The sequence below is a fragment of the Echinops telfairi genome, unplaced genomic scaffold, assembly GCF_000313985.2.
Source record: "Echinops telfairi isolate 266 unplaced genomic scaffold, ASM31398v2 ScPeMD7_7469;HRSCAF=8507_0, whole genome shotgun sequence".
Taxonomy (NCBI): Eukaryota; Metazoa; Chordata; class Mammalia; order Afrosoricida; family Tenrecidae; genus Echinops; species Echinops telfairi.
The window spans coordinates 33,295,845-33,323,261 of NW_022111372.1; the positions used below are offsets into that span (position 1 = coordinate 33,295,845).

Genomic DNA, 27,417 nt, shown 5'->3' on the forward strand with positions numbered 1-27,417 from the left:
TCTAGAATAAAACACTACAGTAGAGTAGCCTATCACCTGGTCTAGAATAAAGTTGATGTCTATCTCGGGAGTCAGACAGGATAGAGAGCTGGGCAACATTCAATGCTGACAATTGACAACGCTTGCATTGTACACACACCTGACAGCCATTCCGCTAATTTTGCTGTGAACTACTGATGCCGATGTCATTGTAGACCAGGTGAATGTTGTTGTTATGTACTGTTGAGTCCATGGCTACCCACAGTGATCCTATGCATAACAAACCCCAACATTGCAACACCCTCACGTTCATCGCTATGCTTCAGCCCACTCTCATAGTCAGTGTCAATCCAGCTCTGGTGAAGCATCTTCCTTTTTTTTGCTGACCCTCTACCAAGAGCATGATGTCCTTCTCCAGGGACTGGTCTCTCCTGATGAAAGGTGAGATGAAGTCTCACAATCCTCCCTTCTAAGGAGCTTTGTGGCTATATTTTTTCCAATATAGAATTATTTATTCTTCTGGCAGTCATGGTGTGTTCGACCATATTGGCCAACACCATAATTCAAATGCATAATTCAAAATTATTCTGTGGCCTTCCTTATTCATTGTCCAGCAGTTACATGCAAAGGGGGATTGGAACAACTATGACTTGAGACAGAGGTACCTTATGTGATCTTATCCAGGTTTCCTATCAGATGAAGCATCCGTTATTCATTTGAACTGGGGTATTTAACTTATGTTGGAACTGACTTATGACAGGCTTGATGAAACTACTCCTTCTTCCCAGTCTATCTTAGTCTGAAAGCTCTGCTAAAGTCTCTCCACCACGGATGACGCTGCTGGTATTTGAAATACCAACGGTATGCAGCAACTCACAGGCCGGCACAGTCCCAAACTCTGACAGACACCTGTTTAAAAGATAAGATATCACTTTCAGAACTAAGGTCCACCTGACCCAAACCATAGTATTCTCAATCACCTCATATGCATATGAGAGCTAGACAATAAATAAAGAGAGCCAGATGAAAATGATTGACACATTTGATGTTGGTAACGAATCCTGAAAGTACCACGGACTGCGAGAGCAAACAACTCTGTCTTAGAAGAGTGAGAGAACGCTCATGGATGTTAAGCATGATCAAGAGAGACCAGTCCCTGGAAAGGACATCATGCTTGGTAAAACAGAGGGTCAGAAGAGAAGAAGACCCTTCATGCTGGATTGCCACACTGGCTGTACCAATGGGCTCAAATACTACAATTGTGAAGCTGGCACAAGACTGGGCAGTGTTGTGGTCTAAGGCAGAAAGGGTGGCTGTGAGTTTGAATCAACTAGCTAGCCCCTAACAACACCAGCAATGGCGACAGTAACAGTTATGGACTTTGCTTCTATCCAATGTGCTGGAGGGTCCGGTCAATCCGGAGGTGCCTCCGAAAACAAACAAACACCTGGCCATCTATTTTTGAAGAATCAGCCACTGACCCCTACAGCCCCCAGCTCTACTCTAACACATGGGGCTTCCAGGGGTCGGAGTGAATACTGACTGGTAATGGTTCTTTAAGTGGAGAGGGGGTCAGCGTGTGCCAGATGCGCAGTGGGTTTAATTTTAAAGCAGGTGGTTAGGGTGGGACTTATTGACAAGACATTTAAGCTGGCAGGGGGGAGGAGAGAAGCACACCGGGGATAGAAAGATGCCTGGTGGGAGGTTCTCTCCAGCACTTGTGAAGAATGACAAGGAGCCAGTGATTCCATTATTAATTTCCAATGTCTCTCCAAATGGAAGCTAAAGAAAATCAATGGCAAATTCTGCAACTAGATGACTGGAGGTAGGGGTGTAGCACGTGCCGGGCTTTTCTCCTGGGGGAGCTCTAAGCCTTTTACTGCTTTGGGAATACTACCTTTGATATCACCCAGCTCTCCTATGCATTGCAGCTGGCACGTTCATGCTTCAAAGCCTGTGCCTTCCTGTTATCCTCCTCTTGCCCTCCGCCTCCAGCTCAGCACACAGGAGGTGCCCCCCCCCCCCAAATGGAGCTGCTCTTCTCAGCTGCGATGAGAGGTGATGCAAAGAGCATTTACTTGGCGGCATATCTCATGGAAACCAAATGACTCCATGCTATGACCCTTCCCTAATTCTGATCTCTTGTTCTCTGGTGCATCTGTGAAAACTCACTGGTTTGTCAAAGGGGAGCTCACATTATTGAACCCCACTTTCTATGGGCAACCTCCTAATGAAAATGATGAAGGGATCAGCCACTCCAAGAATGGTCACCGGCACTAAGTGACATGTGACCTTCAGGGTGCAGCCACTAATGGGGAAGTTGGTCTTTCGTGCGGGTCAGCTGAGACGTGACATGCTGATTACTGTCAGAGAAGACTTGGCATGGCAGGCACACTTTCAGTCCATTAGGAGCTAACCCGGATAACTTATCTCCACTTACTCTCGTGACTTCTCCTTTTGGGGACACTGAGGGTTGTGACGGGGAGTCAGAGACAGTATGGTTGATAATATGATCTCTCTTATGTGTTTGTTCTCTGAGGTCAAGGGAAGCAAGTGGTATAATAATTCCTTTCTGTACTGTCACATAAAAATAAACTCAACGTGTCAGAGTTCTAACAACACTACTTTCCAATATTAGAGAGCTCTCACTCACTCATGGACATCAAATCAATACTGACTCACAGAGACCCTCCAGGACAGGGAGGAACTGCTTCTGTGAGTTCACGAGAGTGCAATTCTTTACGGAAGTCAAAAGTCCTGATTTCCTCTTATGAATCCCCTGGTGCTGTCCCACTGCTGCCCTTGTGCAGGGCAGCTGAACACATAACCGCTGCACTAGGTGTTATGTACACAGCAGGGGCTAGGTGTTATGTACACAGCAGGGACACCGTCTTCATTCAGTTTTGCAATAGACATAGCAGTAATCCCAAACTCAAGTGTCCAGGGTCGCGACATTTACATCAGAAATGCAGAGACCTTTTCTCTAAAGGACCAGGAGGTAAAGAAATTAAGATTTGTGAGTTGCTTGTTCCATCAATTTGTAAAACCTAGTAACTCAAAACTCTACACAAACAAGCCAGAATTTTCCCCCTGAAAATATATATAATTTGCTGATCCCTGAATGAAAACTACTGTTAATTAGTGTATATGGCCAGCCTGATTTATGGATAATGAAACCTAATCAATTTGTCAGAAAAACCCAAGGCGGACAGATGCATTTGAATTAAAGTGTTGGAAAAGACTACTGGAAGTATCATGGACTGTCAAAAGAGCAAACAAGTCTGTCTCGGAGGAAGAACAGCCAAAGCACTTCTCAGAAGCAAGGGTGACGAGACTTCATCTCAGGGACTGGGGTCGCGAGCAGGAGAGACGTCTCCCTGGAACATGACCTACCTGGCCAAGCAGAAGGCCAGAGAAGGAGAGGGAGCCCCGCAGTGAGGTGAATTGTCACAGTGATCGCAGCAAGGGTTTAAACATCACGATCGGCTGGTGGCACAAGCCCAGGCAGTGTTGTGTTCTGCTGTGGTTAGGTTATTAGGAGTTGTTTTATCTGTTTGAGTTTCAATATTGAACGGTTCTATGAGCAAAATAATGGAACGATGTAAGAAGCATCAAAAGATGGAAAGAATGCACTGAGTTACTATGTCAAAAAAAAGTAGTTGCCATCCAACCATGTCAAGGGGGAGCATATAAGCAAGGAAGAACTAATGTCACTGAGAGCTATTCCAGCTGCACTGAAAGAAGCAGGCAAAGCCAAGCTCCAGGAATGGATAGAATAGCAATGGCAATGTTTCAACAAGCTGCTAAAGCACTGGGAGCACTCACTCATCTCTGCCAGGAAACTTGGAAGACAGGTACTTGACCAACTGACCGGAAGAGACTCATAGTTGTGCCTCCCGAGAAGTGACCCAACCGAATGCTCAAATAATAGACCAATATCGTGAGGATGGCACAGGAGCGGGCAGTTATACATAAAGTTATACATAAAGTCACTACGAGTCACATGCCTCTCTGGCACCACACCTGACCCTGCTCTGTGCAACTTCTTTCTCGTTCCGCGAATGCAGAGGCACGCGAAAGAACAGCAATTTGACAACATAGAAGACGTGAAGAAAAAAACGAGGGAGGTGCTGTCAGCCATCCAACCAGATGAGTTTGAAAAATGTTTCCAAGAATGGAATGGCAGACTTGACAAGTGCATTAAGTGTAATGGAGAGTACTTTGAAGGTGACAAGGTTGTTTTGTAAAATAAAATAAATACATACATAGCTTGGAAAACGTTTTCATTGGGGGGGGGGGTTCCTTCGTATGAAGAAGAATGAGGCACTAGGATTGAACTAGATTTATTAATAACCTCCGACACAAAAATGACACCACCTTACTTGCTGAAAGTAGGAGAACTCGAAGAACTTGAGGATGAAGATCAAGGATCGCAGCCTTCAATATCGATCACAACTTGAAGTACAGGAAACGGAAGTCCTCACAACTGGACCAGTGGGTAACACCATGATACATGGAGAAAAGATTGAAGTTGCCAAGGAGTCTTTTCTGGCTTGGCTCCACATCAAAGCTCATGGACACATCAGCCCAGAGATCAAATGAAGCACTGCATTGGGTAAATCTGCTGCCCCAGACCTCTTTCAAGTGTTGAAGAGCAAGGGTGTTATTTTGTCCACTAAATTGTTCCTGATCCAAGCCATGGTACTTTAAGTTGCCTCGGATGCATGTGAAAGTCAGACAATGAATGAGGAAGACCAAAGAAGAATCAATACATTTGAATGATGCTGCTGGTGAAGAATGTTGAAACGACCACGGACTCCCAAAAGAACAAACACATTCATCTTGGAAGAAGTATACAGTGAACCCTCGCCACTTCGCGCTTCGACTTCCGCGGCTTCACTCTATCGCAGTTTTTGCGTAACAGCGCATGCTCTGTCATGACTGCCACTGATTGGCTCATACTGTACACGCTTGATGCCATAAATAATATAATAAATAATAAATGATAATTGTAACGTCCAAAATGTTTTACTGTATTTTCCCTTTTTCGTTTAATAAATTGGGTAATACGAGTGTAATGGTGACTAAAGGGTGTTTTTTCATGTCCTCTATGCTCTAACTATGAAAATATTTGATTTACAAATAAGGAATCCTACTTCGCGGAATTTCATTTATCACGGTAGCGTCTAGAACCGATTAACCGCGATAAACGAGGGTTCACTGTATCCAGACTGCTCCTTGGAAGCGAGGATGGTGAGACTCTGTGTCACCTACTTTGTACATATTGGTATCATTAGACTCTAGTCCTTGGAAACGGACATCATACTAGATAAAGTAAAAGGGCAGAAAATGAAAAAAGGGAAGGCTTCGACAAGATCGTTGACACAGGGCTGCTACAATGGGCTCAAACGTGAGCGTAATTGTGAGGACGACAGAATCTGGCAGTGTTTGTGCGCTGTGCTTCACAGGTCCCTAGAGTGGGAGCGGACTCCAAGGGCATGTGCCACCACCACGACCCATTCAGAGGGTTTACGAACGCTAGGCAGACTCAAAGAAAACCTATCAGCAGCTCTGATCTGTTGGGGGCTGTAGTTTATGACCTGAGATGTGCTCCACCTGAATCGCCTGAATCAGAACTGACTTACAGAACAACAGTCTGCTGGCAGAGAAGCTTCGTGCATTTGGGGATTAGAGAGCTGGTATGTGGGCCCCTCTCTTTGTTCAGCTTTCTTCCTTCCTCCACTTTCTGTGTACCGTTTGCTTTTCTACACTTAACAAAATTATTTCTTCCAAATGTTCAGGGTGGATTTTATCCACCACACATATCGATCACACACATTCTGAAGACAATTCTTGGAGGGAAGTTTATGAGTCTCCAACCCAGTGTGAGACACACAAGTAGAAATAGGAGTGGCATATAATATCCCATGGCGCTGGGGACACAGGGTAATCGAGGACCCAGGGGACCCTTGAGAAATGATGATTAGCCTCAAAAGCTATGGGGAGAAAGACACGCTGTGAGCTGGGGGAGAGAGACATGAAGTCCATCCAGAGAAAACTGGAAAAGACATCACCCTGGGCAAGGGAGGGGTCCCGTTGACGTGGCTTTGGAAGGGAGCATTCTGAAAGTCTCGGAGAGTCTTCTAGACACAGGGAGAATTTGACATGCCCAGGAGTAAGGAGTGGGATAGTTAGGAGAAGTCATCTTGGGCTGTGCCCACACTGAGTGTGACTCTCACACAGTCCTGTCATCTCACAGGTTCACTCCCAGCGTTTGCTGTGTCTTCAGAGGTGTCCTCCGGTTCCTGGGACTTAGGCATTAGATGAAGGGACTTCACCAAGTTCATGGGAAAAATCCCAGGATTTCCCCCTTCCATTTCCCGTAACTGTAGGAAGCCTTCTCAGATTTACAAATATGGAATTTGCCCACCACTTCCAGAAGCTTCCATCTGAGGAGTCTCACTGCTTGAATGGCGACCTCTTTTTAGTTTGATGGTAGTGAGGAAGGGGAACGGCTTGCTTTCTTTGGAATGTCAACACCATGCGTCTGTGGGAAGGGGCAGCCCTGGCAGGCAACTCTGATCCAGGTGTGCTTTGTCAGCGTTACGAAGCCTGGTGCAGGAGTGCCCTGGGCTGCTACACCCAAGATCAGCCATCTGAATGCATTGACCGCTCTGCAGGAGGGAGATGAGGCTTGCCACTCCTGCAATGATGTCCAGCTTTGGAAACCCCAAGGGGCAGGTCTACTCTGTCCTATAGGGTCCCTGGGAATTGGAGTCCGCTTGATGGCAATGGGCAGAGTTGGTGCACTGCGGTCGACCTGAGTCACAGAAGGCAATGGCTTTGAGATTTCAGTCACAATAATCTCTGGATGGAGAATGAAGCGGATTTTGCTTTACAGCTTCCTCTGCTCATGCTTGTTCCTCTCCATGCCATTGTCCAAAAGCAAAAGGGTGCAGTCAGCAGCCAGCACCCCAAATTCTCAAAGCCAGCCCGGGAGCTGGGGAGGCAGTGCTTATGTTTGTCTGTGGTGCATCTAGGCAGCTGCACTGCAGTCTGCGGTGGGGAGTGGCTGGTCACCTGGCCTCCAGACAGGGAAGAAAATGCTGCCATGGCAACAGGCAGCTGCAGTGGAGGTCAGGGAGGGAATGAATACAGAGCAGCCGCAGCAGCGGGAGGAATGGCAATCAAGAAGGCAGCACCAGGAAAATGCAGTTACGCTGAGAAGGTGGTGGAGCTGCGGCAGGATTAGGAACAAGGATTCACAGGAACGGAGAAGGTATGTGCGGAAGTCCAAGAGGACACTGTTTGCAGAAGGACAGAGCAGGCTGCTTCTTCCCCCAAAGCCAGCATGATAAAAGGCCACCGAGCTCCAGGCTTATTTTAGTAATTCCTCAAAAACAAAACAAAACCCGACCTCACTCCCTTCCAGGCAAGCCAACTCATAGCAACCCTATAGGGCAGGGGAGCAGGGGCAAATGACCCCTGTGAGTTTCCAAGACGGCGATTCACGATGGGGATGGAAAGCCCATTCTTTCTCTCTGGAAGAGGCTGATGGTTTCAAACTGCTGACCTTGTAGCTTACCCTCTAGCCGACCAGGCCCCTTTGGTAAGCGTTGGGTGGTGCAAATTGTCAATGTGCAGGGCTGCTCTCTGGAGGTGAGAGGTTGGAGTACACCTAGAGTCACCGACTTCCACAAAAACCCAGCCACGGCAAACCCTCTGCATGTCAGCAGTATGAATCTGCTGTATAGTTTGCTATGTTTTCACACAGTGAAAAATGAAAAGAACCCTGCAGTGCACACCTGGGGGTGGGGGTGGGGTGGGAGCGCCATGTGAGGGCGTCAACTCAGCAGCTGAGAGTTTGAGAGAGTTATTATTACTTCCATGAGAAGCTGTTGTCTCAGGAACATGCTCCCCACTGATTTAGGAGCGATGCAAAGACCTCTGTGGGACTGGCGGGTTCCAGTTACCCAATATGTTTGCGGTAAGGAGGAGGGAAGCATCGTTTTGCCCATCTTACGTAGTATGAGAAGTGATGCGCACAGTACCAGAGAAAGGCCCACCGTCAGTTTGCCACGCGTAGCGCCATCACATCACCTTCCATAGGAGGCCATCTCTAAGAATTGATGTGCTCTGGTATCGAGGTCTAAGGAGGCTTTCTGGTGCAGTGGCTAACCACTTTGCTGTTAACTGACAGGTTGGTAGTTTGAATCTCCCAACTTTGCTGTTAACTGACAGGTTGGTGGTTTGAATCCCCCAACCCCGCCATGGGAGAAAGAGGAGACAGTCTGGTTCTGAACAGATTCACAGTCCGAGAAACCTTATTGAAGAAGTGCTGTGCCACCGGAAGGGTTGCTCGGGTCAGAATCAACTCCATAGCATCAGATATCTCGCATGTGTGTTCTTTTCGGTGCTGCGATTTAGTCATCTTTTGCAGCTCGGGGAGAATTATACATTGTAACATCTTTCTTCCAGGGCAAAACTGGCTGCATGTATCAAAATCTTACAGTTCTGCATCTGTTCAAATCCTGCCACCCCACATCTTGGAGTTTGACATAAAATGACCTTAGATGTGCCACAAGGATGCTCGATACAGTGGCGTCTTTAAAAATAAAACTTTTAAAACAATATCCACAACTAATAATATTGCCTGTGTTAAATTAACAGTAGATGATGCTGTTGTAATTCACACAAAAGAATTTAAGATCTACACAAAAGCAATGTCTCTTTGGGGCACCGTTAATAAGGGTAACTAAGAAGGAGACGGTTGGGCAAAAAAATCAAGGTCACCGGGAACCCAAGTTCAGATAAACCACCCGTGGGGGCCTAGTAATCTGGGTGATGATCACCCTAGTCTTGGCAATGGAGAAACAGGATTAGCAGATGCTGTAACCTCCCAGCCTCAGTGCATAGGTAGGGCCCAGTTAGCTCTGATTCTAGGCAGGGAAAGAGATGGTCTATTGGAAACGTAGATGTGTGTTTCTCCCAAGACAGGAGCCGGGTCCTCGCTCCTTGCCTTTCCTGCCTCAGGAAGCCCAAGGCAACTTGGTCCCTCCCCTCTTGCCAGGAGGTCGGCTGACCCCCAGTATTCATGGCCCCTGTCTAACCACCCAGTCCTCCACAAGCTGTTTAACTGTGCTGCTGGACAGCCCAAGTGGAGCACAGTGTGAAAGACTCGGTGCGTGCGTGCTTACACATGTGCCTGTGGGTGTGCTTGTTTATATGCATGTCTGCGTGTATTGAAACAGGTTGTAAAGATAATGTAGCCGGTTAAATCAGAATGGTCAGAGGTTAGCTTTTGGTGGCCACATTATGAAAGCGGTTTCACATTCTTTATTGTACTGATCTGCAATTTCAAATTCGATATGGATTTACTTTGGAATAGGGGAAAAAAGAGCAAAACAGTTTATTATAATATTGACATTCTTAGCCGACATTTTGTATTAGTGAATACTAACAGGAAAACTAGTACATATTTACTAATATGATGTCTTTATCTACGGCATTCCCCTTCTGCACGCGCTCAGGCAACACCTTTGTTTCCTGGGACCCAGGGCAAGAAAGACACTCCTGGCTCTCCCTTCAGCCTACACTCAGGCATCCAAACAAAGGGATCATAGAAAGAACAGGACTCTCTCATCTCAGCAGACGATCCGTCCCACATGTCTTGCTTTAAGTCTGGGCCAGGAGCACCTTGAACTCAGGCCTATTTGAAGAGCAGTGTCTTCAACGTAGGAGACAGAGCACTGCCTGTGATTTTCACAGGACATAGAACTATGGCGAGCACTCATCAAAGTCCCCCCCCTGGGGACGGCCCTGCCTGGTTCAGCATGCAACCACCAGAGCCGAACAGTGGGCTCCTGGGCTCTGGAGCAGGATGCGAGCCCGGCCAGGCGTACCTGCCTCGTCCGCCGTGATGGTGAGCTCGTTGCTGGGCTCGCTCTTGCCGATCCGGTTCTTGGCATACATGCGGATGCTGTAGGTGGAGGAAGGGTGGATATCAATGATGGTGGCCGAGTTCAGCTGAGGGGAAACATCTTTGGTTCTCTGAGCGGAATCCCAGGAGTCTTTGGGGTTTGGTTTTGTTTTCAAAAAAGAAGAGATAGAGACATGAGTTTTTTCCCTCTGCCTTTGAAAGTTTGCAAATAGGAATTAAACACAAACACAGAAAGAAAGGAGAAAAAGAGAAATGACAAGTCAAAATGAAATCTTTATGCACTATTCCCAGTGATTTGGCAGAGCAGGGGACATCGGGCTCTGCCACACGACATCACACACTCCTTACCCACACTGCGGGGACCAAGGACTTCAACTGAAACACTCTAAGGAAACACAGAGCAGTGGACTGAGTGCTCACCGAGGAGACATACAGTTGGTGGACGCTCATGCCAGTAGGGGGGAAAGCAGCTATTTCTAGGCACACACTATCCATGATTTTATGCATTATGGCTTGATTATCCACACCTCCCCTCCTCTTAAAAAATGGCATTGCTGGTTTTAAACAGTATTGGAACATCAATGACACTTCTAGGCATAGGCGGATCCCTTCTTTCGCCGATGCAGAGTTGTAAAAATTAAAAAATCATGGACAAACTAATGGCAGTCTCTAGGATCAACACCAGCTACCAAACATACTTCTCAATGTTCACTTTTGTAATCATCGTGGTTCGCACCCTGGATGGCAGGGATGTGGTTCCAACCCCAGCTGATTTTCCCAGCAGCACATGGACCACTTGGACCAGCTCTCATTCCATCAGTGCCCATCGGTACCTGGCGATTTTAGGGCTTCAACCAAAGATCAGAACGTTTGCAGGCACTTGCTGATTGGTGTTATATAAGGTGGGCAAGTTCCTTGCAGTGAACAACTTGACTTTGGGTCCTGGTCACACCTGTGACCAATCAGTAGGGGCTGACCAGACTAGAAGGGACCACCGGGAGGCCCAATGCTGACTAAGCTGCAGGATATGATGTCATCTATCATGGTCACAGGGTGCAGGCAATAAAGGGATTGGATGATGGGAACACTGGGAAGCGTCCTGAGTGGTGAAAGGGAACCTCTTCTCTCAAGCAGGGAAGTGTGTCCACAGCAATAGGGAAGCTCTGTGCCCAGGTCCCTCCCAGACCCCACCCGGTGCCTTTTTTCCTGCGAGGTTAAAGGTAGGCCTTTTCCTAAAGTTGGAGTTGTTCTGCTGATAGATGGCTGAACCTATCAAACAGAGAAGCCACTAGGATGCACTGAGCTAGCCTGGAAGGAGGAGGAATAGAGAAAAGATAGTTCTGGGAGCTGAGGTCTGGACTGACCAGGGAAGAGAAGGGCAGATTTGTTTGGGACACGGTTTGCGTATGGAGAGGGATTTGTGATCCACCACACGCTTGATATCAGAGGTGGATGCTCTCAGCCTTCTGAGACTAACTGGAGACAGGGGAGATGGTCAAGAGATGGTATTAGTTCTGGGAGAACACAAATCCCCTGAAAGAGTGCACGGAGGCAATGCGTATACATCCCATGCTCCCCGAGGTGCTCTTCCAGGAAGCTCGTCATCCGTGTGCTTCAGTGGTATTCTGAATTCCCTGTTGGGGTATTCTAAGCCCCAACAGGGTAGGGAGCTCCCTCGCCATGTTCAATGCTGTATTCCCAGTGCGAGCGCAGTGCTTGGCCCAGGGTAGAAAATAAAAGTACATGCTTCATACATAGGTGAATAAATGGAGAGTGTCTAGGCCTCAGAGCCCTTGGAATAATTCCGCCCTCTTTTCTGTCCCCACCTTTGCCCCCAAATGAGTATATAAATATAGAAGCAATCATCAATGCAAGAGATTTTCTGGGAAAATCTTATAGGAAAAATTGTCACTTAAGGACTCCCTTTGAATGCTCTCACTTATCATTGGAAATGCTGCAGAACAGAAATTGACAATTTGATACTCTGGTTAAGTGAGAAAGTTCCCTAAAGGTAGAAGACCGGGACTAAGTCAGAAGAGGGGATAAAGAAAGGAGGTGATTTTGTACCAAGAGAGCACATGTATCTATGGGCCTTGTCCCACAAAAAACAACTCAGATCTACTAGAGAGGAGGTTTAGGGTAATGGGGGACGCCCAGGCACAGCAAGATGCAGCCATCCTTACTGGACACAGGAGAAAGAAATCTCTTGTGGTGAATGATAACTCTGCCTAGGGTAGGATGGACGTTTCTGGGACTGTCAGGGCCAATGAAGATATGTTTGTCTTTGCTGGAAGATGTGTCTGGGAGTGGCTGAGGCATTAAAAGAAGCCTTTTAATGCCCATAGGCTACTTCCCTCAGGGGAAAGATGGGGCTTTCTACTCTTGTAACGATTTACATTCTCGGACAGTTCTACCTTGTCCTGTAGGGTCGCTATGAGACTGGAGCAACTCAATAGCAGTGAGTGAGTGAGTGGCTGGTTCCACCTCCTGCCAACTCACGTTGGGTATGAAGAGTCTGTGTGGGAGGAGCCAGGCAGGAACACTTGGGCAGGAACTCCAAGGTCCTTGGGAAATGGCCCCTGTTTTCACTGTTTCTTTTTTGTAATGGCTGCATTCTGAAAGGGCAGGGTGGTGTCAGTGGTCAGGCTTTCTAGATTATGGTATAAAATGTCATGGTGGGCTTAAAATGTCATCACTGTAGGTCAAGAAGATAAAGAGAGGATGTGTCCTCCTAGCGAAACCCGCCCTGGCAGATGATGTGACATGATAGGAGGACTCAAGAAGAGAACAGGACAACCCCGGAGAATGGAATTGGGCAAGGGGCTCACAGGATGACTTCTGGTCTGCCATGCTGAAGGGCAAGTAGGCAGATGCTTGCTTATAAACCCAGGGTACTTGTGAAAGGGGCACTGGGCTTTAAAGACAGAAGCCCTGACACTTGGTAGGATGGAGTTGAATTCTGAACTATAAACTCAGAAGAACACACCATATGCAAAAAACAAACAACATCACAGGAGTAAATCACAAACAAAAACGTATGCTGGGAAATGCAGGAGGCTGGAGGTAAAACCAGGATTAGAGGTCCTTGGCGAAGGATCCAAAGTGAAGCGGAAGAATGAATTTGTTGGGGGAATTTATGACAGGTCTTCTGGACTAATGGAGAAGGAAGATGATGGTTTTAGACTTAGGGAGCAAATGTAGCCTACACCAAAACCAAATCCACACTCACTGTCGTCAAATTTATTCTGAATCACAGTAACCCTATAAGACAGAGTACAATGCTCTACAGAGTTTCTGAGGCTGTAAGTCTCGGTGGAAGTAGATAGCCTCATGTTTCCTCCACAGAGCAGCTAGTGGATTTGAATGATCAACCTTGTAGGTAGCATCATAATGCTTACCCCACTGTGCCACCAGGGATCCTTACATGTAGCCTAAAGACGACTCTAGAGTCACCATTGAAGAGTTCTTAGCAAGGGCACTATTTATAGAGGTTTGAGCCAGGTGAACAAGGAGCCCTGGTGGTGGTGTGGGTTGGTTACACGTTGGGCTGTTAACTGCAATGTTGGCAGTTCAAAACCACCAGCCTCTCTGAGAGAGATAGATGAGTCTTTCTACTCTCGTAAATACAGTCTCAAACCCAGAGGGGGCAGTTCTACTCTGTCCTAGAAGGTCACTGTGAGTCAGAATTGATTTGATGAGTTTTGGGGGGGGGGGGTCAGGGTGAAAGGAGCCAGCAAGGATGGTGCGGTCACAAAGACTAGTAGGGACATGCTCCTGGGTGTACCTGATGCATAGAGTGCATGTCAGGGAGAGATGGTGGTGACTGTGTGGTTCAGGGAAAGAGGGGACCTTCCCGGACAGAGGGAAGCCTGTGACCTTCAAGGGGTCCTGACCATGGTCCCTTGAGATGGTGCCTTAACTCAGTTAACAAATGGGGATTGAAGGGGTTATGTAGCCAAGTCTATGACTAGACAGGGGCAAGCCAAGAGCGAAACAGGACAGCCGGGACCCTTCTTACCAAAACACTGACCGCCATCAGCACCTGAAATGCACTGAAGACAGTGGGTGGGGCAGGTCCTGCTGGCAAGCATATGGATCCACAGTTAGAGTGACTTATGTGTGTTTCAGCAACATAACTGTGGGAGGCCTATTGTCCTGAGTGCCAGTATCTGCCAAGCCATTTCCCAATGGTGTGATCCTGGGCAAGCTATCTTCTCTTCTTCACCTTGTGAGTCAGTGAGGCACCACACAGTGACTTTCTTAGCCAATCCCTCAGTACCACATCTCTCAGTTTCCTCAGCTGTCAAATTAAACTAATAATACAATCCACATCACCATATTTATGGCCTTTTAGGAAGGTGCCCTGGTGGCTTTGTGGGTTAAGCCTTGGGTTGCTAACCACACGGTCAGTGGTTCAAATCTATCAGAGGCGAGGCTCTTTGCTCCTATGAAGATTTACAATCTCAGAAACAATCTGGAGGGTTGCAATGGGTCAGAATGAACTCAAGGGCAGTTTGGGTTGGTTTGTGGTGTACTGGATGGAGGCAGTGGCAGTTCAGGGCTAGCATTTGAACCATCCAAACTGAGTCCTGGGATCCATTCTCAGGTAATGCACTTGATGCAGAACCAACAGCTGTCTGTCAGAGGAGGTTTTCATGTTGCAAACTGAACAAGTTTCAGTGGCGCTTCTAGATTAAGACAGACTGGTGAGAAAGTCCTATTGATCTACTTCTAAATGGCAGTCAATTCTCATGATCACAACTACCTAGGACCTGGTTGTATTTCTCTCTGATGAAAAATGAGGTGCCATCCCCATTGCACCTATCTCAACAACAGCAGAGGCTCTGGGGCAAATTAACGGGCTAGGCCACTTGTCTCTACATCCAGTTTGAATCCAGCCATTTATTGATCATGTAAACACTAGCTCTTAAATTACCCTGCTTGATTTTCGGGTCTCCTTTTCATCATTTGGGAAAACACCCTTTTCCCAAACGTCTTGGTTCCCATGATGGAGCAATCCTTTAAAATCCGATCTCCTGTGTTTGTATGGCTGTCCCTTATATGTTCTGACTTAACAAGTCCCTTAGTCTTGACCTGCCTTCATTTTAACTTTTGACTACAGCTTCAGTGTAACAAGTACTAAATTATTCCTGACTGTGTAATCTGCACTAAGGCCCCATGCCCTAGAATGAGAAAGTGAGCCTACTTCACAGTCTCCGAGGATTTTATTAACCCTTCTCATACTCACGATGCTCTGATGCCTCGGATCTTTCAGGAGGCACAGTAAAAATTCAGACTCAAGGCTGCAGCTGTGGTTTTCTCCCCTTGGCTCAGGGGATCATAAAGCTCGAAATGGCCCTGGCATCTTCCCATTAAAATGACAAAAGGACACACCTTTAGAGTGGCCCTGCCAGATGGATCCTCTTTATCTCTATGAGCTCTCTGGTGACTTGGGAAGAGCCAGCCCAGTAGAAATATGAGTCCTTTCTGTGTGCGATAGGAAGTACCACCAGTCTACACTCTGCAGTATTTCAAAGTGACTGCAGTTAGTGCCTGGATGAGCCCTGCTGGTGTCATGGTTACATGTCGGACTGCAATTTGCATGGTCAGCAGTTTGAAACCACTAGCAGCTCCTCGGGAGAAAGCCAGGGTTTTCTAATCAGTTACAGTCTCAGAAATCCACAGGGGGTTCGCTGTGAGTCGGCATTGACTCGATGGCAGTGAGCATGGTTGGCTTGGGCAGAGTCGCACCTAGTCTTTAATAGGAGCAGTTCTCCACAACTCTGATATGGGTGTTGATTCCACCAGCCAGGGCCACCATCGCAGAGGGCCAAGCATTGGCAGAGCTCAGGGTCCTGGCTAGAGGGCCACTGTCTTGAGCAGGCCACCTCACTGGGAAAACAGGAAGTGGAGGCAAGCAGGCGGGGGTGGAAGAAGTAATGGCAGTACCTATCTCAATCAGCAGCTGCTCACGCACCCCTAAGCAATGAGTAGCCCAGCTGAGGTTGGAGGCAGCTCAGGGTGACAAAGACGGCTGAAGAACCCATCAATGAAATGTCTGCTGTTGACACCAAACTCCATATCCCTACGAAGGGAACTTGGAAGTCCTACATCCAAGCCAAGAGATAGTTTGGCAAGAAAGTGCACTCTGAACTACCTCGAAATCGAGGCTTATTCTTGCAGGTAAAGTGGAAAAGGAAAGGGAAAAATATCATAAAGCACATGGGCTTGTGAAGTAACTGGCGCTGGAGAAAATAAAGGACTTACCTGATTTATTTTTGCATTCGATATCGTAGCCCGTGATGGGGCTGTTTCCATCGAAGCCCATGGTCCACCTGAGAGTAATTGTGCGTGCTTTCACATCTTTGATCTCAATCTCGGGAGGATCAGGGGGCTCTGTATAAGCAATAGAGAGGCCCAGGGTTACCTCAAGCGTAGATCAGAGAGCAGATGAAGTGGGAGTGCTGAGGAGGATCCACCCAGGGCTTGCCAGCATTTGATGAGGGTAGCTGCTTTTATCTGGAAATGGTTTTTCTTTCTGTTTCTGTTTTTTGCCTAATCACAGTGCAGGGAGATAATAATATTGTATTTTCCCCACCCCACATTTGAACTGTTATCACCCTTGCCGAGCTGGGTCCAAGTGGAAGTATTTAAATACCACTCGTCTAGGTTGGAATCTAGAGCTCAGAGAAGATCCTGTCCTGCGTGACAAGCTTTCCTTGGTCAACAGCTGGCCAAAGAGGGTGCCAGCATCCCACTTGTACGGCTTCAGCATGGAGAAGGCTTGGACATCTACTGCCATTTGAGGTAGGGCGTGCCCCTGGGTGTGGGGCTGCCCTTTGACATATTCATAGGCACTGCAAACCTGTGCAAACTGTTCGGACCTTCTGAAAGTAGAGCAGAGCACGCGGAACCAGGCAGAAGCCAGCGCACAGGCAGGCATTCACTACCCGAAAGGAGCTGTGTGTTTTTCTAATGCCGTCCGCTCCCTACCTTGCACTGTTAGCTGGATTATCCCACGGTCCTCTCCATAAGAGTTAATGGCATGGCAGGAAAAGAAGCCGGAATCTTCTCGTACCGTGGGCAAAATCTGCACATAAAGCAGAAAGAGAATACAGTATATTCAGGAGCACGGATCAAGGGAACAACGGAAATGGCTTCAGTCTGTGAACACCTCGAATCCCCTTTCATCCTTCACATACACACATGGACTCACAAGTACAGACACGTGAATAGGCATGGCACCCGCACACGGACGCACAGCCTTTGAAGAAAAGTCAGCACAGTGGTCCATGTGCAGATGCGTAGATTCAATGTACATGATAAATGTCAACACGCAGTTTGCTAATTTTCTCAGTTCAAGTATAATTTGTCCCTGCAGAATAAGATGCCATGGAAGCTTGATACATACCCCACAAATAGTTCCCCCTCATCGTGTGCCTTTAAAGCCTCAGAAGCTACCAGGGTAAGGAAACAGACCCAGAAATGCCACAAAGAGGGGTCCCACAGAGTCCCACATAGCTCTGATTAGAGTTCTGTTCTAGAAGGGTTTGGGATTGGGCCCGTGATAGAAACTTGATATAAATGTTTCTAATACAGTACCTCTTTTCTTTGTTTTTTCCTTTTGTTATTTCCCACCTCATATTAAAAGCATCATTCAATTAACCACCAACAAAGCTTAAAAAATTAAAAAGGGAGCATATAAATACTTTCATGATCTTTTATTAGTGGTAAGATTTTTTTTTTAACATTGGCATTTTCCAAAGGAGAGTTGTTTTTTTGCCCCCCATGATAATATTGTTGTGTTCCCAAACCTCTGGTTTTTCCTCTCGCAGGAAGTGAAAGCATGCACTGAGCATTGGCTGTCATTCTTCCAGGATTAACTGTCATTACAAAATTCTCTTGTTCTCACATCTTTTTATTATAGCGGAATGTCCTGTCGCTTTCCTAGCAAGGTGACTCTTCATAACACGATAAAGCGCTCTTTGTGCCGGCCACTCGGTAATGTGCGGGCAGAGAGAAACGCTGCTGCATGTATAACTTTCACCAGGACAGTTGTTATTTATCCCCCAGCTGTGTGAGGGAAAGCAGCCCTGGGGCGGCAGTGGTTAAGCCCTCGCTAAACAGAAAGTCCTTCAGTTCAAACCCACCCGCTGCTCCACAAGGGAAAGTTGCGGCAGTCCGCCTCTGTAAAGATCACAGGCGGGGGCGGGGAAGCCCCCCGGGGCAGTTCAACGCTCTTCTCTAGGGTCTCTATGAGCTGGAACCAACCCAAAAGTGCTGGGCTCGGCTTGCTTTGGGATGAAAGAGCAGACCGATTTTGCAAACACAGGTAGAGTCCCTTTGGGGGGGGGTCATTCACGTTTTTACCTGCAGAGTGGAAATCACTTCCTCTCCCACCTCCTTGGTGGAGACGAGGTAACGGGCCATTTCTGGGTTGATGATCCGGTCTTCTTTTTCCCAGCGGACGATGATGGGCTTCTCGCCGTGGGCCGTGCAACTCATTTCCTTCTTCTGACCCTGAGTGGCCAGGGTTGTATTCGGATAGGATGTTATCATCGCAGGAACTGAAAAGACACAACTTGGTCAGCCAAACCAGATTCTTGGTCCTCCTCTAGGCAGGTGCTCAGTTCAGTCAGGTTTAAAGAGATGTTTCTTTGAAACACATGATATTCAAGGAACTGCTGAATAGGAGTGGGGAACAAAGTGTACAGAAGTTGGTAGGAAAGTGGAATGTGACAGAAATCGCTCTTAATAGAAATAACAGAGTGGCTTCCCATCCACCTGAGGAAGTGACTCTTGGTCCCCTAGCACACAGGAAAGTGGCTTTACTTACTTATTAGCCAGGAATGAGCGCATACCATTAAGAAGTGTACTCCTTCTCAGTCATCATCTATGCTTCTAAATATAATTTTCAACTCTGTCATGAAAACCTTCTTTGTTTCATTAGGCTGCAAGTTAATCCTTAAAGGAGCCTTGGTGGTGTACTGGTTTACATGTTGGGCTGCTAACCACAAGGTCAGCAGTTCAAAACCATCAGTCACTCCTTGGGAGGCGTATGAGACTCCCCACTCCTGTAAAGAGGTACGGCCTTAGAAACCCACAGGTGCATGTCTTCCCTCTTTATGTGGTCACTACGAGTAAGAATTGACTCGATGACAGTGAGCCAATGCCTATATTTCCCTCTAGCCACCCCCATCTCTCCCATATGTTGTTATGTGCCAAGAGTCTATTTGGACTCATAGTGATCCCATGGGACAGAGTCAAATTACTCCATGGAGTTTTCTGGATTGAACCATTTTCAGGAAAAGTTGGTTGGGTTCCAATGACTAATCTCTCAGTTAGCTGCCGAGTGCTTACCTGTTGCACAACTGGATATTTCAAACCTTCAAAGCCTTTGCCAGTCTCCAGAGACTCCCCCCTCTTGATTGAGCAAACAAAAACCTTTATTTGTGAAACTACTCAATGTTTCCTCCTTGCTCTCAAAATTATATGAAGACTCCAATTTCCTTCTCATAAATATGGTGGATAACATAACATTCTACCCCTCTTTGCCATGCTACAAATGCTGAGCAACATGGAGAAGATTTCAAAAAGGTTGTGCAAAAATTCAATGATCTTTTAATTCCATTTTCCCATGACTTTTTTAAGCACCCTCCCCAAATGACAATGATGTTTTAAAATTCATGCACAGTGTACAAAAGAGTGAGTGAACACCCCAGTTGCCAACATCAGAAGGAACATTGGCATACAGATGTAATAAGATGTTTGGCTGCCCACGACGGAGGGGGTTAGCAGTGCGATCTCCAAAGCCTGAGTCTCAAAGGGCTCTAACTTCAGAGCAAGGGTAAAACTGGGGGAGCAGAGAGGAGGACCCACAAATGGCAAAGGGAGCACATTGCATTGGCTTTGCATGATGGGTGTTAAAAATACAAAAGAAAACTCACTCCTTAGAATTTATAAATGGCCTGGTCTTCACAGTTTGGGATTGAATTCAAAGTAAGGAATCAATGTGAAGGTGATTGTACTTTGGTAACCTGTCTGAAGAACCTAACAGAAGCAAACACATTCTATGGAGGAATTTACCCTCCACCCAAGATCAATGTAATTCTCCCCGAAAAAGCTCTGCTTAACATGTGTCCACCACCCAAACCTATGAAACGCATGGGAAAGCAACCCACTATGTTTGAAAATCAATGTTCAAGGACTTCAGATGGTGGAAATTTTCAGATGATCAGCTGCCATGGAGTCACTTTGATGCTGACTCATGGTAACCCCAAGCGTATCAGAGAAGCTCTATGATCCAGAGGGCTTCCCATGGCTGACCAGTTGGAAGTAGATCACTAGGCACTGCTTCCAAAGCCTCTCTAGCTATACTTGAATCTACAATTTGTTAGCAAGCAAGCACCAATAACCATTTGCATCACCCAGGAACCAGCACAGTCAGATACAGACTCTAAAATATATATACATAGGATGTTTAAAGATGTTTTAAAAACACAAGAAATTAATAAGCTATTTTAAAAGCCGAGGGATCTTTTTAAAATAATCAAAACAAATTTTCATTGTGCCTAATTTTTATCTTTTTTTTGAGTCACAGGAAAACAGATTTTCATTTCTAAGGTCAACATCACAATTGTACTTTTGGTAGTCTTCCTATTAAAGTCCTCTAGTACTCCCTAGGCACTTGATCATAGAGACACTATAGCTTCTTTTAAGACTGGCATGTGCCTTATAATGCCTTAGCCCATGGCCAAACTGGTGGTTGAAATACATAATAAAAAGTTAGAGATCTATCAATTTTGTAGCCTGTATGCTCAAGGGAGAATTCCCTTAGAGGCAAAAGCACTGTGTTACTGATACACTGACATCATTGCAATATGTGGAGTTGGTAAATTGGTGATGGAAGAAAAGAGGACCACATGTCCCACCTCATAATGACAGTTCAACCGTTCCAGCAGCAAAACAGATTCTATTACCCTCAGCCATTTTGGACCAGGAAGTGACCTTGAAGAAGGAAATAATAACTTGAGCACAGAGGAGAGAACAGGAGACGCCTAGATTCTTTGCATCATCAAGAAACTACAGCACCGACCCTGGCCTGCTGCGGGGCATGTTTACACGAGGGAAAAATAAACTATGATGTTTATAAACAATGGTGCTTACCCGTCATCGTTTTGAGTTTTTCCTCTATAGGAGACTGAAGATTATTTTGAGCTGAACTTGAATCTTAGGTCTGAACCTTTCTGGATATTATGGCATATTTCCCACATTAAAACAAACAACAATGTCTACTGATTAACTTCTCAGGTGAGACCAACCCATCCCAACTCAATGCAGATCCTTCTCTACATTGGGTTTTATTATTAATAAAAATCAACTTATTATTAACTTGGATTTAATACATATATATCATTCTGTAGTTCGATCAGGTCAAGTAGAATTGTACAACTGCTACCAAAATCAGTTTTCAAAAATTCTTTTTCTATCGGACTTTTTCCAATGCCACCCCATTGCCTAGTCATTGTTATAGGTTGCTCTGTCACCAGAGAGTATAACGTGACCGATAGTTGCCTGAACTTGAGTCCATAGTTGTGTCACTGTTCCCTTCATCCTCTGTGCCTGAGTTTGTCCTTCGTTTTTTTTTTTTCCCCCGAGTTTGTCCTTTGTAAAGTGAGAAGAACAACTGTTGAGCAGATGCAGGAGATCAGCACAGTGCATACAGCCAGGGCTAGCTAATCAGCACAACGTACAGAGCCAACGCTATTACACCATATGTCAGATGGTTTGTCTGTGCACCTGATGGCAAGGATTTCTGTATGCCTCACAGGAGGCAGGATTTTAAGACCCAGCTTCTGAGGTGTGTGGCTGGCTCCAGCCTCTGAGTGGGTCTCCTTTATGAGCCCTCTCTGCTTCCCATACCTTCAGTTTGGGCCCAATCTGGATTCTTTTAAAGATTCGTTTAAAGGCTAAGCCTAGCTTACATTGAAAAACTGAATAAATCCGCTGTAAGATCTAGTAAAAGAAAATATTTACTTTTTACTCTTCCTCTCAAAGCTGGAGAACATGAATCTGAAACCATAAAACCCGCATATAATTTGGGTTTGCCACATGACCCCCGATCCCTCAGGGCAGGAGCCTGAGCCCTGAGCAATGAATACAGGCCTCCAGTCTGCAAAGCTAGGGAACAAGGGTGACTTAGTGGTAGAATTCTTATCTTGAGAGGTAATCAAACCCCCCCAGTTTGATTCCCAGCTAACACACCTCATTTAAAGACGACACTTGTCTGTCACTTGAGGTTTGCATGTTGCTGTGGTGCTGAACCAATTTTGGACTAAGACAGACTAGGATGAAAGGCCTGGGTGCCCTCTTCAGCCAATCAGCCAGTGAGATCCCTCTCAAGCTCAATGATACAATTGACAATCCACCGTGAGGATGGATTAAGACGAGGCAGTGTTTTGTTCCATTATGCACAGGGTTGCCACAAATCGAGGCTGATTCCATGGTAGCTGATGAGTAGCCACAACAGTTGCAAAGCTGTGTTTTGGAAATCAACCACGTTTGATAAAGAGGCTTTCCCACTGGTAGTCTTTCTGAAAAGAAGATCTGCACAATGGTAAGGCACGGGACAATACCGATTCCCTCTGAGGACAGGTAAGGGTGATCACGTCCCCAATCTGGGATATTTTATCCTGCTGACTTCTGCCTTTCCAAAGAGAGCCCCCGGCAAGCCTGAGCAGAGCATCCCTGTCCTACTTTGGGAGCGGCTGCGCTGGGGAGCCCATGCCCTGTGAGGAATGCATTTCTCTGGAATGTCAGTCCCTGTTACTTCAGAACAAGTGACAGGAAGAAGACATCGGTCCTTTCTATGAAAACGCAGCATTGTTTTCAGGACTGACCTCCCCCACCCCCTTTCCTTTTCTTGATAACAAAGAGGTCTATTGCAATTTTAGGTAGAGGGAACAGCTCTGCTCAATTCTGGATCTCTGGTTTACTTATAAGGTGTCCGTCTTACTCTACAGAAGAGGCTGCTGGTCTTTTACTCTCACTTCTCCTTGAGAAAAGTGCCCAGAAAAATAAGCATTTTCATTCCAGTTACTAGAGTCAGAGTTGATGCAGGAATCCTTCGACTCCCCCGGGCACGCTATTCCATGCTCTCCCACTCAAGTGGCTTCAGCCCTTTAAAGGAACGGTCAGAAGGATTGAAGAACAAAACAACAAGAAGAAAAATACAAATCAAAGGGCCCTTTGCAATGCTAATGTTTGGCGGCAGGACCTTTTCACTTGTCACAGTCATGGTTGTGGAGAGATGACAACGTGTCAGCACAGTAGCCCTTCCTGACAAGGTTTCCTGAAGCATAACTAATGGGAAGGGTAACTCAGCAGAGACTGATACCAAGGAGAGGCTGGGGGCAAACCTTGAGAGCCAAGACAAAGGAAACACAGATGCAAAAGGGCTCTGTTCAAAGATCAGATCCTGTGATTCCCTACAAACCAACTCACTAAGAAAGGTCGATGCTGTTTTATGTCATGATGCATCAGTTTACATACATTGCCATCCTAAAGCTTGCTACCACCCAAACCCCAAACCAAGCTCACTGCCACGGAGTAGTTTTGATTCATGAACACTCTATGGGACAGAGCAGAACTGTCCCTGTGGGTTTCCAAGACTGTAAGTCTTTATGGGAGTAGAAAATCTCGTCTTTTTCCCAAGACTGGCCTCCTTATACAAATGGGTAAAACCATAAAGAGACACAGGAGAGACTGGTATCTGAAGACAAAGGCAGCATTTTAGAGTGATGCATCCAAAAGTCTAACATGTGACTCACTACGCCCCCAGGACTCCTTGATACCACCCTGCACCACCCTCATAGTCAGCACATCTACTTTCTCATTGTCCACAGGAGGATCACCTGACCTGCTTTCCTGCAACATAAAGATGGGAGGGAAGCACAGCGGTGCAGTGGATGCAGCTGTTACCAACCAAGTCCTCAAGAACTGATTATGCACTTTCCCACCAACTCTACAGTCCAGTGACATCATTGCTACCTTTTAAGCTTGATATTAGAACTGGAGGGAGTACTTACACTGCTGCAATTGGCAAATGTTAGAAAGAAACCAACCCTTTTCTTCCCAAAGAGATAGTTGTTGCACATTTCCCAGCACACACCTATGTTTCTTCAGCACACATGCGTTTTCATATTAATGACTTTAAATGTGCTTCCTCCTTGAGTTAGTTAATTGTGCCAGCCTGGCCGATAATCACATGTGGTGCTGGTTGAAAGGCGGAGGGATAAATGGGTGGTGAAGCCTCGCCTTTCTAGTTCTCGGGTCTCTTGTTTTGTGATGGTTGCATCGGGTGCAGCTGCCTTAGCAGTTCCCTGCTTCAGCTTGCAAGATGGATTTCCTACAAGACATCCCCAAGGAGAAGCCGCATGGATCTATCCTGATGCAGCCCTGGGTGCTGGAGCAGCCGTGTGGAGACCCCTGCCAGTGCTGAGATGCTTACACATTCATTGACTCAGCTTTCCTCCTGAAGTCGGCATTATTGCCTCTGTTTTGTGAAGTGGAGGACTTTGTGGACTGGTGTTGGGTTAACGGGCTAATGTTGGACTTGTGGGCTTGGGCAGCATTGGGTTGGGATGTTTTCGTGATGCACATTTTCTTTGCATAAAACTCTCTCTTATACATGAGTTGCTGTGGATTTGTTTCTCCAAAGTACCTAGACTATTACACTCCTCCATCAAGCCAGGAGCACTGTGGAGATGGGAAGTGTAGAAGGAGAGCGCTAACTCACCTTACCCACCAAAGCAATGGGCGCTGGATCAGAGAAAAGGTTAATGCATTTGGCTGCTACCCAAAAGGCGGGGGGTTCAAGTGGACCCAGAGGCACCTTGAAGAAAGGAACGGTGATATGTTCCGAAAAGTGAACCATTAAGGACCCTAGGGAGCAGTTCTACTTTGATGGACACGGTTTTGCCATGATTAGAGTTGACTCCCAGCAACTGGGTGAGCTGGTTTTACTTCTAAGAGTAGGCCCTACCAATAGCAACAGCCTCTCACTATGTGCTGACATGGATAATTCAGGTATACCTCGATTCATACCTTGATAAAAGACATTACTCCTCTCAAGTCTACTAATGAATCTACCAATAACAGAAAATTGATCCCAATCCATGTTTATTTCCTTTTCCCTCTCCAGATCTGCTGGAAATACCATATAAGCAGCAAAAATAGAGCCCCAAGCACTCCAAATAACATCATGCTAGACAATGGATTGTCATGGCCCTCCAGTCCAATCCCCTCATTTTACACAGGAGAGGAGGCGCTGATCCCTCGCTGGGTTTGTCATACTTTTTTGACTTGCATATGGCTGTGATTCAGGAAGCTATGCTACCGATATTTCAAAGGCAGTGAGATCACCCATGGTGAACAGGGTTTAATGGGGTTTCCAAACTAAGATTGGGAAGAAAGGCCTGATCATCTGCTTTTAAAAGTCAGTCAATGGAAACTGTGAGTTACATTGAATATTGCCTAGTGCAGTCCTGCAGGGAGTCGCTGCGTGGTGCTAATAGTAAAATGCTCAACTCTTTGATGAAAGCCGAGTAGTTTGAACCTACCTAGAGGTGCCACCAAAGACAGGCCCGATGATCTGCTTCTCACAGATCACAGACTTGGGAACTCAGTGGGGCAGTTCTACTCGGTAGGCCTGGGATAGTCAGGAGTCAGAATTGTTTGGGTGACAACTGGTTTTCTTGGAGGTTTTTTTTCTATTCTTCATGCTTTAGCATGGAAAGTTCTGTGTCTGAGGAAATCTCGTTGTTCCTCCACTAAGGGAAATCAGATGACTGAAGGAGGGTGTGGGGCCAAGAAGGAAGCCATAAGTCTCCTCAAAGTCTCTCCCCCTACCCCAAAGACAGAGACAGGAGATACTTGGACCTTCCAGATGGGCGAGAGATGCTCTGGGACTTGCACCCATTTTTCAAGCTATTCCTTCAGCGACAAGGATTTCAGTTCATCCTAACCTTTCATCTGCTTGAACATGCAGGTTTCACACAGAAACGCTGAACACCTAATTAACATTGTCACACATGGATTCACATCTGGATTCATTCTCCTTGTATTTTCAAACCAAAGCAACTTGGTGTCGTCAAGTCAGTTCTGACTTGTAGCAACCTTATAAATTGCCCTAGTGCCAGGTCCGAGGTGATATCCCCATATGGGAGTAGAATGCCTCATCTTTCTCCCAAGGAACAGCTGGTGGGTTCAAACTGCTGACCTCTCAGTTTGAAGCCCAACTTGTAACTCACTCCATCACCGAGGCTCCTGGCCCTTTTTTTTTATTAGGGTGTCAACATTTACTGGAGACAAGATTTCAAAAACAAACGAGTGAAAGCATGAACCAGGTAGGGGTACCTCGGGATCAGACACTAGGACAGGGATCAGACACTGCAATGGCATCTTCTGCACTTGGACATCCAGGGACGACCCTCTGGAATCTGCATTGTGTACCAGGCAGAGGGAGTGACTAGCCCCAGACCATGTGGCTTGAGATCAGGTGGCCTTGGGGTTGGAGCATTGTCCCCTCACACGTGTCCTACCACCACAGGAATGAGAACCGTGGCTACAGCTCTGCTCTTGTGTCATTATGACAGGCTTCAAAGAGTGGGCAAGGCAGTCAACTGCTCTGGGCCTCAGTTCCTTCATGAGAGAGCTGAATGAGATAGGGTCCTCTTAATCTAGGCTGCGGCCTATGGATTAGAATCACTCAGGGCGCTTGAAAATATGCCAGTCTGGGCCCCACTCCATGGAGTGAATTGGAGTCTCCTGGGTAGGGCACAGATACAGGACTTATTTAAAGTGATCCCACTATACGTTCTGGGCTGAAACCACTCAGCCAGATGATCTCCAAGACCTTTCCACGTCCAGCTTGACTCCCTCTCTCCCCCACCCCTTCTTTTCCCTCCCCACTCCCTTCCTTCTTTCCATCCATCCACCTCTCTCTACATCCATATTTCCAGTCATCTCTTCATTCATCCATCCCTCAATCCATTCCTCCATCCAACTTTTTGTCCCTTCTTCTCCCATTTCCATCTCTCCTTCCCCTCTCCCTCTCCCTCCCATCCATGCATGAAGGCAAGCATCCATCAGCCACCTGCTCATTCATCCTCAAGCCATTCCCTCATCTGACTTCCCATCCATTCTTCTCCCAGCTCCATCTCTCCCTCTGGGCCCTCCTTTCCTTCTTTTCCTCCGTCTGTTCACATTTCCATCCCTCTCTCCTCTGCAATGCCATCATAAATAACACAATCTAACCCTCACTGAGTTTAGACTGGGCACCGGCACTTCCCATCGATTCTACTTGTGCTTATTCCTCACAACATCCCTTTGGGATAATCATATTTGCCATAAAAATGACCCAAGATGTATTTATGAGTGCCACTTTCAGAAGCCTTTAAATTACACTATAAATATGTGTGAGGGATGGAGAAATGTGA

At 46.5% G+C, this 27,417-nt stretch overlaps 1 protein-coding gene across 1 annotated transcript in view; it reads right to left on the bottom strand.

Moving 5' to 3' along the window:
* DSCAM (DS cell adhesion molecule) overlaps positions 1–27,417 on the bottom strand; it is a 617,895-nt gene that overhangs the window by 153,160 nt on the left and 437,318 nt on the right. Inside the window, exons 12-15 of the mRNA XM_045284541.1 lie at positions 18,290–18,486; positions 16,913–17,009; positions 16,187–16,315; positions 9,882–10,049 (exon numbers count right to left, since the gene is read on the bottom strand). Coding sequence (XP_045140476.1) covers positions 9,882–10,049; positions 16,187–16,315; positions 16,913–17,009; positions 18,290–18,486 — 591 coding nt within the window. The remainder of the gene's footprint in view (positions 1–9,881; positions 10,050–16,186; positions 16,316–16,912; positions 17,010–18,289; positions 18,487–27,417) is intronic.